The sequence below is a fragment of the Chrysochloris asiatica genome, unplaced genomic scaffold (genome assembly GCF_000296735.1).
Source record: "Chrysochloris asiatica unplaced genomic scaffold, ChrAsi1.0 scaffold00034, whole genome shotgun sequence".
Taxonomy (NCBI): Eukaryota; Metazoa; Chordata; class Mammalia; order Afrosoricida; family Chrysochloridae; genus Chrysochloris; species Chrysochloris asiatica.
The window spans coordinates 14,733,118-14,748,366 of NW_006408552.1; the positions used below are offsets into that span (position 1 = coordinate 14,733,118).

The 15,249-nt window shown below is 47.8% G+C and overlaps 1 protein-coding gene across 4 annotated transcripts in view; it reads left to right on the plus strand.

The window, feature by feature from the left end:
• The window catches only part of RNF216 (ring finger protein 216), a 156,731-nt gene extending 142,844 nt beyond the window's left edge, over positions 1–13,887 (plus strand). For all 4 annotated transcript variants that reach the window (XM_006859771.1, XM_006859772.1, XM_006859769.1 and 1 more), the window contains 2 exons: positions 12,770–12,839; positions 13,561–13,887. In XM_006859771.1, coding sequence (XP_006859833.1) covers positions 12,770–12,839; positions 13,561–13,880 — 390 coding nt within the window. In that variant the 3' untranslated portion in view covers positions 13,881–13,887. The remainder of the gene's footprint in view (positions 1–12,769; positions 12,840–13,560) is intronic.
• Positions 13,888–15,249: the final 1,362 nt, after the last annotated feature.

The following is a 15,249-nucleotide window of genomic DNA, read 5'->3' on the forward strand; positions in this document are numbered from 1 at the left end:
TTTGTTTTTTTCAAGAAAACCTTTCTTCACATTTTGTAACAGTAGTCTCATACAATATTTGTCCTTTCACAGTTGACTAATTTCACTTAGCATCCTGTCCTCCAGGTTTGCAGATTCATCATTATTCTTCAATGTTGCATGATATTCTATTGTATTATGTACCAGAGTTTGTTTAAACATTCTTCTGCTGATGTACACTTAGGGTATCTCACTTCTAAGGAGCATTCTGGTAGTACTTCTTCCAAGACAGATTGGTTTGTTCTTCTTTGCCAACACCATAACTCCAGTGCATCATTTCTTTTCTGGTCTTCCTTATTTATTAGTTCTTAAGCTTTCACATGCATAGGAGGCGATTGAAAATGTCGTGGCTTGGATCAGGTGCACCTTAGTCCTCAAAATGACATCTTTGCTTTGTAACGCTTTTAAGAGGTCTTTCGCAGTTTTGTCCACTGCAATATATTGTTTGATTTTTTTGCTGCTTCATGAGTTTTGATTATGGATATAAGTAAAATGAAATCCTTGTTAACTTCAGTATTTTCTGAGCCTATCATGATGTAGTTGTGAGGATTTTTGTTTTCTTTAAGTTGAGCTGTATTCCATACTGAAGGATATATATATATATATATGTATATATGGTCTTTGATCTTCATTAATTAGTACCTGCTTCAAATCCTCTTCAGTTTCAGAAGACAAGTTGTGTCATCTGCATATACAGGTTGTTCATAAGTCTTCCTCCATTAGCTCAAGTTTTGCTCTCTTTAGCCAGAATTTAATCATGTGGCCTCTCCGACTGTAAGAGGGTGCAGTCCAATGTCTTTCTTTTGGGTCATCATGGATCCAGCTAAAAACTCTATTGCTGTGGAAGAAGGGAAAACAATTCAAGAAAAGTCAATATGTTTTACTACAAAATCATAGAAACTTTTATTAAACAAAAATGTCAATGTGAAGCTATTGTTTCTCAGCATATGCTTCCCCTAAGTCTATAACCTTCTAAAGACAGTGTTTCCATCTCTCTTAGTCCTTTCCTGAGGAATTCTGCCCTCTTTGATGGACACCATGTTAAAACGGCAATTTGGGCGTCCTCAAGGGAACTCAAAGTATGTTCATTTTTCCTGTTCTTAGAGTTTGGGAAATAAAAAGAAGTTTGAAGGGGCAAGATAAAGGCTGTAGGGTGGATGAGTGCATGTCTCAGTAAAACTCTCATAAAACAGCTCTTGCTGTCCTTGAAGAATGATCACGTACATTGTTATGATGGGGAAAAATCTGGTGTGCAACTTTCCTAGCCTTGTTTCTCACCCATGCGGTTTCCAGTATTCTTAAAACTTCTTCCTTATAAGCCCCCATGATTGTCCTGTGTTGTTTGAGAAAGCCTATCAAGGTGTTGGAGTCCTGTTTGTGGCACTGTAGAATTAGCACTAGACTGCTAACCACAAGGTCAGCGATTCAAACCCACCAGCAACTCCTCAGAAACCCCATACAGGGTTACTGTGATTCAGAACCTACTCAGTGACGCTTCAACAACATCAAGGTGTTACCCACTGGAATCACCAAAAATTGTTGCCATTACTTTCTGAGCTCATCTATCTGCCTTGAATTTAATTGGTCCAGCAGATCCCCTTAGAGACCACTGTTTGATTGGACCTTGCTCTCTGGATCATATTGTAAATGGAAGATTCATCTAAGGCTACAATTTGTTCCATAAAATCCTCTTCAGTAGCTTTTGTCTTGCTTAAAAGACAGAAAGATCAGTTCTTTGAACTGGCTGATGTTCTACACAACGTATTTTTTTAGGGTTTTGTTGTTGTTGTTTAAAGCACTCCAATGAGACTGAAACAAGTTTATCACTGAGAGAGAGCTTGGTGCACCCATGCATGTATGCGCACTGGGACCTTAGTAACAATACTTTTGTTAACTTGCTTTCATATGTTGGAGTCAGTTCACAACCTCATCACTCCAACTGGGTAGAAAATAAATGGATAGAGCAAATTAAAAAAAAATTACAAATGAGTAAGAAAGCTTAATAAAAAGCTACCAAACATGCATCTGTTGCAGTCTTACAACAGCCAACTCCTAATTAGTAGATAAATGCCAACAAAGAAGCACCTATCAGATGGGCAGGCATTTTTCAGACATTTCTCATTGCTGGTGAGCAAGCATCTCACACTGTCGGTGGTAGTATAAATGATACTGGTGGCAGGTAGGGAGTGCATAGCCAGTATTTTAATGTGTGTGTTGTTGTTGTGTGCTACCGAATCATTTCCAACTCAGAGTGACTCCGTAGACGGTTTCCAAGAGCAGTTGGTGGATTTGCACTGCTGGCCTTGAGGTTAATAATCCAGTGCTTATCGTGCATTGTCACACCAGGATTATTATATGTTCTACCCTTGACTTAACAGTTCTACATACTACAAAAATGTATTCCAAGACATGTTCTTAGCCTAAAACTGTTCTTTAATTAAAATGTATAAAGAAGATATGTCCAAAAAACAGGTTTAAATAGCATGCAACTACAAAGATGATGCTCTGTATATATATTTAAATACTTACAGAGGAAACAGCCTCTTGTAGGTCTGGGGTCACAGACCCATATCACCCTTGGGGCAGACAGTGATGTCAGTGATGGATGAATGGGCAGTGGGGGAGGCTCATTAGATAGTAACTGGCCATGGTGGGGACTGTGCTCAGAGTTACTGCGTCTTCAGATTTTTTCCAGAGAAGCTGGAAATCTGTCCTCGAATATGAAATCCCTTGTATCATTAAAGATTTGGCTGTTAATCCAAATGTATATTAATACATTGTGCAGACCAGCCAAGGAAAAGGCCTTGTGGGCTCTCTATCCTTTGTTCTCTCGAAACCAGTATCAGAAATACTGTATCAAGTAACAGCCGCTTCTTCATCAGGTGGGCAGTTGGTTCAAAGAAATTGCTTTGGATTCTGAGGCTCGGGAACTGAGCCAGGCTGTTCATCCAATGACTGAGGAGATATGAATGTAGCAGAGGGCCTTTCTTAGTAGAAAGACTGCAGCATCCTTCTGCTGTTAGCTGAAGGAATGGCACATCACCTTTGCTGACAAACGTTCCCAGGCCTCAGGAGTTCTGCCATTTGTCTTCCTCAGGCCCATCCCAACCAGCGATGGGGCCCTACAGGTTGCTGCTGAGAACTTCCAGAAGAAAGGGATCCTTTAACTTAAGCCGGATCCCCAAGTAGTGTTCTAGGACTACGCTCTGTCGTTCTGGGGAGGGCAGCAAACTCTCAGGCTTAGTGCTGGGTTTTTTCCTTCTTCCTGTTGTTCCTTCTCCTGCCACCTGTTTCCTCTCATACATGGACTCGATCAGAAAGCCTTCTAATGGTCACCTGGTTTGGGTGCTGTGACTGCCTTCTTGTTTTCTTGTGGTATTGTCATCTTCCGCCTTGAGAAAGGCTGTGTATTTGCTCAGATGCAAGTTGGAAAGGACGATCAGGTGAATGCAGATGCCTCTGTTTCTCTGTGGTCTCTAGAGCCAGAGATTGTGTTCCGTTCATCCCGTTCCCATCAGAGCAGAGTCTTGTCCAAGATCAGCCCAGTTCCCTTGCCTCTCACCAGGACACCGCGTGAATTCCAGCCCAGCATCTGTTGGAGCTTCTGAGAACACAAAGCCATTCAGAAGGCAAGGGAAACAAAGCCTGCACTGTCACCAAGCTGTTCTCAGCTTCATTAACACGCCAACGAGGAAGAAGTACACGTTTGTCAGTGAGGGAAGAAGGAGTTGTCCCCATGCGGGCTGTGGAGGGGCAGAGTCTTCATCCTTGATGATTTGAGATGCCTCAGGAAACTGGTCTTAACTACTCCTTAAAGAGCAAGCATTGTGAATACTAACACTCTTTCTTTGTTAAAAGAATGCTTTTTATTCTTTCTTTAGTCAAATGTAACCCAAAAACATTTAATCAAGTATCTTATAAAAGAGATATTCTCATAGTTGCTGAACTAGCCCGTCATCACAAGAAAGAATTACATAGTCCAGAGATGGGTTTAGCAGCTACAGTCTGACTAATAAAAATCTTTTTTGACCCCATTGACACTTCCCAAACAAAAAGAAAAACAGATCACTTCTTTTATTTGTGTTTTGAGGAAGAAGTAGCAGAGGACAGCGAAGCACACGCCGTGTTTTGAGTTGAGGGCAGCCTTCAGAGCCCAAATCCACACCTGCAAACATGATTTTCTGATGGGAAGAGACGTCTAAGGTGTCAGAGGCCAAATCTTTAGTTTCTTTCCCATGATTGGACGGACACCAGTCTAAGTCGTGGGGGAACTTCTAAGCTTGCCTTGATGGGACTTTCAGTCTGGATTCTTAAATCATGAGAAGAGTGTTACAGTGTGATCTCTGAAGTCTACATTTGCCATGGGGCTTGGCTAAGGAAAACTGCAGAGACTTGGTTTCTGTAGTACCTTTTTTTTTTCTTCTTCATGGAAAACTTGGAAGCATGATAAGCTCACAACCACTGTAGTTTGGCGCCACTCTAGAAGCCTGGCCCTCTGATTAAACTGCCTCAGTTCACTTTGCCCAGTCGCAGTAGATTGAACCTAGCATTTATATGTATTTTAATGTATTTGATTTGGGGAACACAGTGGCTCTGTAGGATAAGTGCTAGACTGCAAACCACAATGTTGGTGGTTTGAGCCCACCAGCCACTCTGTGGGAAAAAGATGAGGCTTTCTGCTTCCACAAAGATGAATGGCCTCAGAAACCCCATAACAGGGTCGCTGTCACTCAGAACTGACTCAGTGGCACTTAATAATTTAACAGTGTGTTTGATTCTTTGGATAACACCTACAAGCAGATGGCAATAGTCCAGATTTGTCGAGGAGAAACAAATAGCATCCCATTCAGTTATTCTCTGCTGACTACCACCCCCACCTCCATCCCTTGGTGCTCCAGCACCTCTGGAGCCAACATCCTTATTGGGGAGCATAGCCTTGATTCCTGAGGCCTAGGTGGGGGCCAGGCACCCATGACTTCTATTTGAGCTGCCAGGGAAGAGCATGCATATCCAGGTCCAGGTGGTAAGAAAAAGACTGAGGAGGAAGAGGTGGGAGCCTGGTAAGAAGAGAGATTCTAGACTTTGGGTTCATGACTAATTTATTTTTTCCTAAGAGCAGCAGGTCAGTGAAGGCAACCCCGTATTGTCCACATTGCAGCTCACATCCTGGTCAGTATCTAAACAGCAGCAGTGCTAGACTGAGTGTAATGACAGCCCCGTGACTGCGTTGGAGGCCTTCCTTGTCCCATGTCAACTGTGACTGTGATCTCCACACACCCCCCACAGTGAAAGTTGGGCTCAGAGAAGCCAAGCTGCACCCCATATCCTGATCACCTCCAGGCCTTCTGAGCCATTGTGGTAGGGTTGCAGACACGTGGTCTACCAGGCAGCCTTCAGAAGGCCAAGACCCTCGAGTGGCTGCATCCCATCAGGCAGATGGGAAATGGTAGGAATGACCTGGCAGCTCTCAACACCTCGGCAGTGAGGGATGTACATGAGGACCTTTACAAGGAGACAGCTGACTGGGGTTAGCACCTCTCCTCAATCCAGTAAACACAGACTATCATGCATATCTTCTTCAGTCATTTCCAGCCGCTACAGTCCTTGACCCTGCCCATAGTCAAAATAAAACCTATAAGCCTCCCGCCCACATGGAGGAGGCGTCCCTGACAGAGAGGCGCTAGATAGCCAATACAACCTGGAGTGTCTTCCTCAGCCCCAGCACATCGCCCAGCATCTTCTCCCATTATCTTCTTTGCCTACAGCAGAATGGGCAGCATCGTCTTCCCCAAAGCACCGTCTAGCCCTGTGGGGACTGCTCCCCGCAGCTGCACAGCATATGCCGCACCAACTGCTCTCCCCTCTACCAGCTCCCCCATTTCCTGTTGCAGGGGAAATGGTGGGGGGACAGCTGGGGTCTGTCATTGCTCTGGCTATCTGCAGCTGATCTGGGAATCATTTGAAACTGAATCTCAGCTCTTGAGAAGCCTTTCATGAAATCATTGCCAGTTTATTCACAACAGCTGTGGCTGGACAGCTCTGGATCCCAGCCCCGCCCCACAAATGGCTTTGCTGGGTGGGCAGCAGTTGACATGCATTTTAAGAGAAAAAGCTCCATCAAGGAGAGATGTCTCCCATCCCCTCTGAGCCATGTTCATAGGCAGTAGGCCGTGGGCAGCCAACCCAAGGACTAGGAACATTTGGAAAAACAACAGCTACAAAGTACAGTGAAGAGCTTAGGCAAGAATGTCTCTGTGCCAAGTGCACAGGCATCTATTTAGGGAAACCAACAGCTTGTGGCTGCTGATTAATGGAAATATCTGGTTTGTGAAATTATTCTCTTTCCCTCCCCTTTTATCTACTTATCCTCTTCAGGGTCTCCTCTCCAGGCCTTCACCGTGAGGGACGAGTTCTGGGATTGAGTGTTTTCCTTCCTTCCTTAATTGAAACCTGTCCCGTGGGTTCTGGCTCCCTCCCTAACTACCTGCAGTATGTTTCTCAAGAGACCAGACCTGCCACACACCACGCACCCAACACATGTCCTAGCTGGGCCTTGTCCCCCTCTCTGTGAAGCCTGCGTGTCCCAATCACTGGGTCTGGCCTTGCACTGCCTGCATCCTGCTGAGCTCAGAGGAAGTCAGCAAATGGAAATAGAACCTCCTCCCCAATAGATGCAGCCAGCTTGGGTCTTTATTTAAAGCTCTCTTCACCTCAGCTATGTGTCTGCAGTACGCTGGTGGCTGTGGACACCCGCTGCAGACAGAGGAGCCCCATTGGGTGCTGCTTGCTTCCCGTACCGGGTCCCTCAAGTGTGTAACTTCCCAAAGTGACTGTGGGTAGCAGTAGGCACAGGATTTCTCCCCAATGTTTCAGCGTAATGTCTGCTCACACTGCCTGTGAAGGCCCTGCCCTTCTTGGACAGTGTGGTTGCTGGGCAGTGTCTGCTCCTCCTTGTCCACTTAGCCTAACTTGTCAGAAAGGACCAGTCTATACAATTGACATCACAGAGCCAGATGGAGGGCAGAGAAGTGAAGGGATGCTCTCAGCCGCTCTCTGGGACCATTGGGTGTTACCCCACCCACATCATTGTCCCCCCAACTGCCACTCTCCCCTCAGCTCCCACCCAAGTGCAGGCAGAGGTGAGGCCGAGCTGGTGGATAGGCTCTTTCCGTCCACTGACTGCTGGCCAGTCCAGGCTCTGTAAGGCCAAACTGTAGGAGCAGAGGCATTGCCAGGGCTGGCAGCAGTTGGGCCTGTGCTGGGCCTGATTCATCTCTCACCACCCCTGGTGATCTTCCTCTAGGCTTCAGTTTCCTCTAGGGGAAGACCCTGGCTACTCGTCTGTGGCTGAGAGAGATACTGGGAGTGTGCGTGTCAACTAAATCAATGCGCAGGCGTACAGTCTGCTCTTCTAGAGTGCGTCTCCATAATCATTTTTTTTTTTCAACTTTTTCCCTAAAAACTTGGTTTAATGGATATATATTAATTACCAGTTAAGAAAAGCTGGATATTATTGTGTGTGTACTTAAAAACCTTGTTTTTGTGTGGAACAAGAAAGGGTCCGGAAGAGAAAATTCTGTGGGACCCCATGGCCTTCAGGTCATTTGCAACCCCTTGAGAAGGCGTGTCAGTGAGGAGACACTGGAACTTTGGTTCCGTCCTCAGGAACAGCAACCTGCAGCACCCTGGTTTCCAGGATTAGAGACTTAGCAACCCATTGTGCTCGTTAACCCTCTGTACCTCAGTGAAACACCATAGTGGGAAACTACAGTGAGCTGTGTGGGACCCCTCAAGTTCCCTACTCCCACTGTGGGTGGACCCTGTAAAGGATGGCACCTGTATTTCTTGGGAGAACTGAGCCCAAGGAAATTAGAATGATAGCCTAAACATTTCCAGGACTTGACTGGCATGATGCTGCTTCCTCAGGGGTGGTGTTCTGCCTGCCTTGCTCCTTGTCTTTTATTTAGTGGTGAAAATAGGGCTTCGGAAGAATCATGTTCTGCCCATCCCAGAGAGAAGGAGCCCTATTATATTTCAAAGAGGGTAGGATGCACTCTTTTTAGAACAAGACAGGCACTGAAAACAGTCCCCTGTGACATTGTGCACAGGGCAGGCAAACAGTTCTCTGAAGCTCGCCCTCACAGCTGGCTGGTTTCTGTGGTTGCCAGCTCGAGTAGTAAAGTACACAGGCTTGGAGATGAGACCGCTGGAGTTCGAGCCTCACTGGGCCTCAGCTTCTTTTGTGGTGTGGGGGTGAATTAGCAGCACCCAACTACTAAAGCTTGTTAGGAAGATGAAACAAATATATGATGGGGCAGGGCCAGGCGTAGAAGGAAATGTGGTGTAGATCTGTGTCGACCAGCAGCTTTATCACTGCTGTCCTCAGAAGGTACTCAACTTGGCCCTAGAGGAGAACCTCCCACAGCAAACCTGTTTTACAAATGAATAGGCTCCTAGTTCCGTCTGGCTTAGAAAACCCCAGGACTGTAGACTTCGCATCGCATTGCCCTGTGTCCTCTCTGTCAGAAACTAGTGGGATTCGGCATACCTAGCTGTGGGCAGCACCTGAGTTCCGTGGCCCCTTGCTCCACCCTGGAACATGGCGTGAGCTTAAAGTGGAGGACAGTATTTCAGCTACTCTCTTCTACCCCAAATGGCAAGTTCTTTATTCACCTTGAGTTTTGTGGGGCTCACTCAGGATATGCCTAGAATATGTCCCATGGAACCTCTTCTACAAAGGACCCCACAGTCCCATATGTCACCCAGGCCGAAACCCCACCAGCATTCTGAGAAGAGACCAGTCTGCCTAATCAGTCTCAAAATCAAACCCAAGACCCGCCTTAACTTTTTTTTTGTTTTTTTAAATAATGTGTTTTCGGTGAAAGTCTACACAGCAAATTAGGTTCCCATTTGACACTCTTTGCTCTTGATTTGAGGAAGTTAAGATGCTTAAGGACAACAAATGTGAAAGTAACTTCCACCCCAAGTGAAGTAAGGCATCTTCCCCTTAGAGTTAAACTGATGGCTGAAAATGTAATCTCTTAGACAAGCAAAAGATTCCTTTGGTTCAAATGACTAAATATAGTGTCCTGTGACTCTTGCCTATTGGAGAGAGTGGACATCGGAGCCAGCTCACCCGAAGTATAGGTATAACTGAGACTCGCCTTGTGATACCTTGTAAAAATCATTCCTCGTTGTGTGGCAACACTTAGAATCCCAAGACACTGCCTCCCAGGAAAAGAGTAGATTTTAGAACATGTAACCCTGGAGTACACTCAACAAGGCAGAGTGTGGCTTTGTCTCCTCAGGACCCCAAGCCACCCCCTGCTCTCACAGGAAGGAATCGAGTTCAGTCTGGGTATCTGCCATGAGTTAATGTGACTGCTGGCAGACAGGAACCCCTGGTTTTGGCCCTCTGCCACCACCCTAGGGAAGGTTGGATTTATTCTGAGCCAAACTTGTATCAAGAACATTTAAACATACTACAAGACAGGTGGCATTGTTGACCATGAGGCAGTGCGCTGAGTGGACCCACCCTCCACAAAGCCAGAGGCCTGGGAGCTCCCACTGCAAGGAGCTGCTCTTGTTCTGTTAGGAATATCACAAGAGAGTCTGAGGGAGGAGTGGGCGAGCCTTTAACACAGTCAGATTGTCTGCTTCCAAGGAATGTCGGGCACAATTGTGATCACAGCCCAACAGTGCCAGCTCCACACACTAGGGGCTTGTCCTACCGTGGTCTTCCCTGCATGTCCAGTATGGTGCCTCTGCACAGGGATATGCAGGACTCATGCATGGGCTGAAAGAAGCAACCCAACATTTTAAATCAAGTGAGCACAGGGCAGGAGCCAGAGCACCTGCTGCTGCTGTCTTCTGTAGACTTTTCTTTAGGAAGATGATCCAAGTGACACTGGGGTCCCCACCTCAGTTAGCTGTGACCAATGCTCTCCAGGTTGCCATGTGGAAATTTGGGGAATGATAGTTATCATCTGGCCTCCTCTAACTTCACCATCAACATTGGCCTAAAGCTGATCCTTATGAGGTAAAGGTCGGATATTCCTTCAACTTCCAACCCTTTCACCAATACTGACACCAGCTGCTTCTTTTAAGGCATTCTGCTGGCTTCGACAATTCCTTACAATGGCCACCTGGAACCCACAGGCGATGTAATCTATTAGGGAAGTAATCGATTTACAATTCTAGATGAGGAAAGATTCCAGATACAGTTCTTCCATCAGGAGAGCTTCTCAGCCATACCCACAGGCAAGCACCTCTCTTACCCTCAGCTTCACTTCTTCTCTGCTCAGGCAGTTGTTAGACTAGCTAGCACCCATTCAGTCAGTAAGCCTCAGTTGGAAACCACTCTGCTCTTATTCTGTGGGCAAGAAGCCCACTGTACCGTGTAGGGCACTGTCCTGCTTCTTTCTGTTACCACCACTGGTTCTCTGCCACGGCTTTTTGCAGTCTCATATTACTGCTCTGCGTAGGAACTCTGGGGTCAAAGGATGCACTCCATCCTTGGCTCTTCTTAGTAGTAGTGAGATCCCCCTAGTCTGTTTCTGTGGTGCTTCATTCAAGCCTAGTGGGACAGCAAAACTAACCAATCCTCTCATTAAGGTTCCATACACCTTGTTTACATGGTCCCACCCCCACAGGGTGCCATGCCTTGGTGGGCTACAAGCACCTCATTTGCATGGTCCCACTCAATCATTTGGTAGCAGTTACAAAACCATGGCTAGAAAGGCCGTATGTAAGCAATCCATGCCTCATGTAGGTGGTGATGGTAGGGGGAACAGTTGTGATGCTGATGCTGATCAATGTAGACAAAGTGTTGTTATTCATAAATGACCAGAACTGAGAAACCTGTCTTGCTCTATCATGAAGGAGCCACTTAAAAAGCATTGAGGTCTCTCCCAGTCTCTGTCACTTTTACTTGAAATCTCTCTTCTTTCAGAATCTTAATTCCTGCCATTTTCCACAGCTTTCCTGCTCCTAAGTAATGAGAATTCACTTTCTCTGCCTTGGATCATTCCATCCTTACAACACTGCCTTGTACAGACTGAGGCACAGGGACTTCACAAGGCCAGGAACATACTGGGGGCACTAAACCGAGACATTAGGACCACCACTCCACCTGCTCCCCCAGGCTCTTGCTCACTCTCCTGTTTTACTTATTCTCCAGACCTGCCAACTGGTACCAAAATGGAAAGGTTTTCCAGAATCTAATCTACCCCTTAGGAATGCTGGTGTGGCACGGTAGGATAAGCACTGGACTGCTAACCACAAGGTTAACAGTTCAAACCTACCAGCTGCTCCTCAGAAACCTATACAACAAGTTCGCCATGAGTCAGAACCAACTCGACAGCACTTAACAACGACTAACAACAATCTATCCTTAAGGAGCCCTGATGGCACAGTGGTTAAGTGCTCAGCTGCTAACTGAAAGGTCAGCAGTTTAAAACCACTGAACAGCTTCACAGGAGGAAAGACCTAGCACTCTGCTCCCTTAAAGAAACCCCATTGGGGCAGTTTTCCTCTGTTAGTCATCAGTGTATTCTTGATCTTAGCCAGAAGCGTCTCAGCTTGTCGTCTAGGCAATTAAAATCTAACCTGAGCTCATTGGAGTCCTTCCAAGCTGTGTCCACCAAACTTGATTGAATTACTGGAGCCTTCTCTGTTGATTTCCTTAGTGACCAATTTTTGTAGGATGACCATTCCCTACTTTAGAGTATTCACAAATAGGCCTAATGGCCACATCTTGGAGCTTTGGGAAGCGATTTTTCTTCAGTACCTGGAAGGTGGTGGACAAGATGCCATCGGAGCTCCCAGATTCGTGATTTTCTGGTGAGCTAGGTGTTCACTAGTTTCTGAAATGCGTGATGGGATCTTACCTGTGCCTCTCTATTCATAGCTTTCCTCTCCATCTAGACTTGCTCAGAGCCCCTGACCAGATGAGGCTCCTTTTGCTGAGAAAGACTTGGGTATGTGACAAGAATTTCCCAACATCAGCATTGGGAAGCCGACTTTGAGGTCATGCAGCTCAAACCCATTGTTGGCTGTCAGAGACCTGGAGAACCAGAGTGAGTTGACTAGGATTTCTAGGGCCTCTCTGCTCTAACATTTTCTTATCTATCAAACAGTGATTTAGTATGTAAATGTGTGTTAATTCCGTGTGTATGCTCGAGAGTTTAATCTATAAATATAGGACAGTGTCTAGCCCAGTTGACACTCAGGACACCTGTGTTGAATGAAATTCCCAGTTCCAGGTTTGTTGAGTTGCATCTGGGAAGGAGCGGTGCAGTCTGGGGTGGGATTGTTCTTAACCTGGCAGGCCACTGCTCACTCGCTTTACTGCCCACGATGGTCTAGGAGCTAAAGGCTAGCCCGGGCTGGCAGTACTGAGAGGACCTCTGTCCAGCTTAACTCCGAGTTGATGAGACTCACCAGGCTCTGCACAAAGGACTGCTGTGCTCAGTTTACAGACTCAGGACCAGAAACTTCCAGATGCACCTCTCTTCAAGCCTGCCTTCTGCTTACCAACAGTCCTGCTGGCTGCCTGCTTATAGACTCCACTGCCCATATTTTTCTGGGCACACCACCCACCTGGTGACGGAGTAGGTGTGGCAATGTGTGGGCTTGAGCCCTAATCAGCAAAGATTTCTGGCTGAGCCAGCTTTGCCGCTGTCCCCACCAGTGGCACGCACACTGCAGTCACCATGTTGGTAGCTCATTCATCTCACGGCTTGTCTTTCAGGAAGATGATGAGAAACTCATTGAGGAAATCCAGAAGGAAGCTGAGGAGGAACAGAAGAGAAAGAATGGAGGCAAGTTTGGCCCCAGCACCAGGCCTGGCCCAGCATCCCTGTGCTGGCCCCCAACAACAACATCCCTTGTTGGGGGCCCACAAAAGCCACAGCATGGATTCTGGGAGATCAAGGAACCCCTTAGGTTCTATCTGCTGACCCTCCTTGGAGATTTCAGCACTTGATCCAGCCTGAGAGTGCTTACCCCTTAGGTGGTCCCTAGGGAGAGTCCACATAGTGACATGACAGCAGGGAGGTCTGGGTGGACTGAAATGAGGGAGGACTAGAAGAGGAACCTGGCCCACTCCTCTTCAGGTTGGCCTTTGTAAGGCCCTCTCATTCTCAAAGCAGACTTCCCACATACGCCCTCCCTCTTCTGAGCGATAGTGTGGGATCTTCCAGGGTGGCTGACTGCCCTGGAATTCAGTGCTTGCTGTGCTTGGTTTCTAGTGGTGACTGGTGTGTGCGGGGTGTACATGTATGTGAGGGGACGTGTGTGCATTGTGGAGCTGTGCATGGTGTGTGCATTTGTTTGCATCATGTTGGTGTGTGCTCAGGGTTAATAAGAGTAATGCTGAAGTCAATGGGTCCCTGGGCTCTGTGCACTACTTCAGGTACATCTGCCCTGCACTAACTTGTTAGTACCCCCCCAGAGAAGTATGGTCAGGACAGACAGCCCCGGTTCCAAATCAAGTAGGTGTTAGCATGTCTTTCTGAACTGAATCATCTTCTATCCTTTCAGAGAACACCTTCAAACGCATTGGGCCCCCCTTAGAGAAGCCTCCGGAAAAAGTCCAGAGAATCGAAGTCCTGCCCAGGCCTGTCCCACAGAACCTGCACCAGCCACAGATCCCTCCCTATGCCTTTGTGCACCCCCCCTTCCCCTTGCCACCAGTGCGACCCATGTTCAATAACTTCCCCCTCAACATGGGCCCCATTCCGGCACCTTATGTACCCCCTCTGCCCAACATGCGGGTCAATTACGACTTTGCTCCCATCAACGTTCCCCTGGAGCACAACCTGCCCATGCACTTTGGTCCTCAGCCGAGGCACCGGTTCTGATGTCCCCTCTTCCGTGGGCAGCCCCCCCCCGAGGACTAAGTCTCCAGCCTGAGCTGCCCTCATAGGTCTGTGGAGGCTGGGCGTTTTGAGGAGACATTTCACCTTCCTTGAACCTGCCTGCACTAAGGGCTCCTCTGACGCTTTCTGTGTGGTGGGGTTAGCTCTGGTTCTCGGAGGAGGGGCTTTCTCCTGCCTCTTCTTGAAGGGCTTCTGCCTTCTAGAACTGAAGTAGGGCAGGCTGGGGGCTCTGGGCATCTGTTACAGGCTTAGTCTGGTCTCCAGGGCATCCAGCACCAGACACTTCTCCTCAAGAGGCCTGCCACCCTCCCGACCATGTCCCTCAAGTCACCTGTGGAGAGACATGGATTCCCTGGCCCCTGGCAGACAACAGGGAGGACTTGCCTTTCCAGCCCACACTGCTCCAAAAATTAGGACAGTGTGGACCCAGGAGAGGCAGGTCTTGCCAGCTGCCCCTCTCGTGTTCCTTCCTTGAGGGTTGCCCATTGCAGCCATGGGCTCAGTGGGTCCTTCCTGCCCTCCCTACATGTGACTATCAGCTGCATCGCCTCAGGACACTGCTCTGGTACCCAGGCCCCAGGGAGACTTCTCGCTACTCTTCTGGCCATCAGATCTGACCACAGCTGCACAGTGAGCAGTGTTTCCCTTGTGGTTAGGGTGGGAGGGAGTGTCTTCAAAGAGGTGTCCTGCTGGCAAGGCCAGACTGGCTCACCTGGGGTCCTTCCTTCTTATGTCCTCTCAGTGATAGATAATGTAGGCAGGAATCTGAGCTGTGGAGCCATGGGCAGGGATTACTGCCACCTTCCATTCCCCTTGGTCGTGTCCTGTCAGCTGGGCCTTTTGAGCAACATGGGGGGCCTATCCCCGAGCACCCTTGCAGAGCAGAGGCTCAATGCTTCTGACTGCTCAACTGTGAACAAGCTTGTCACATCCCAGCAAGTGTCGGTCCTCACTGTGTGATGTGTGCACGCATACCCAGACCTCAGGAAGGGTGAGCCAAGTGCCCCAAGGGGTTGAGAGATGCACAATTTGGAAACCTTAGCACAGTTCCGACACCATCCGCAAGGCTTGCCTGCAGGTGGGTACCATGTGGCTCCTGGGATTCCTGTACCCCAAGGCCCACCTGCCATGTGCACTTGCTGCCCAACAACTTCTTCTTCCATGTGTTACAAGGATTAAAATAGAAAACAATGCCTCCTAAGACCCCTGTTCTTTCTGCCTTTTCCCAGGATGTGGGATAGGGACAGGTGGCCATTGGGGCTAGGGTAAGGGGACAAGATGGAAAGGCTGGCACCAGGCATGAGTGAGGGTTTAGGGCATTGACAAGGCTTCTCAGGCCGTTCCCCATCTG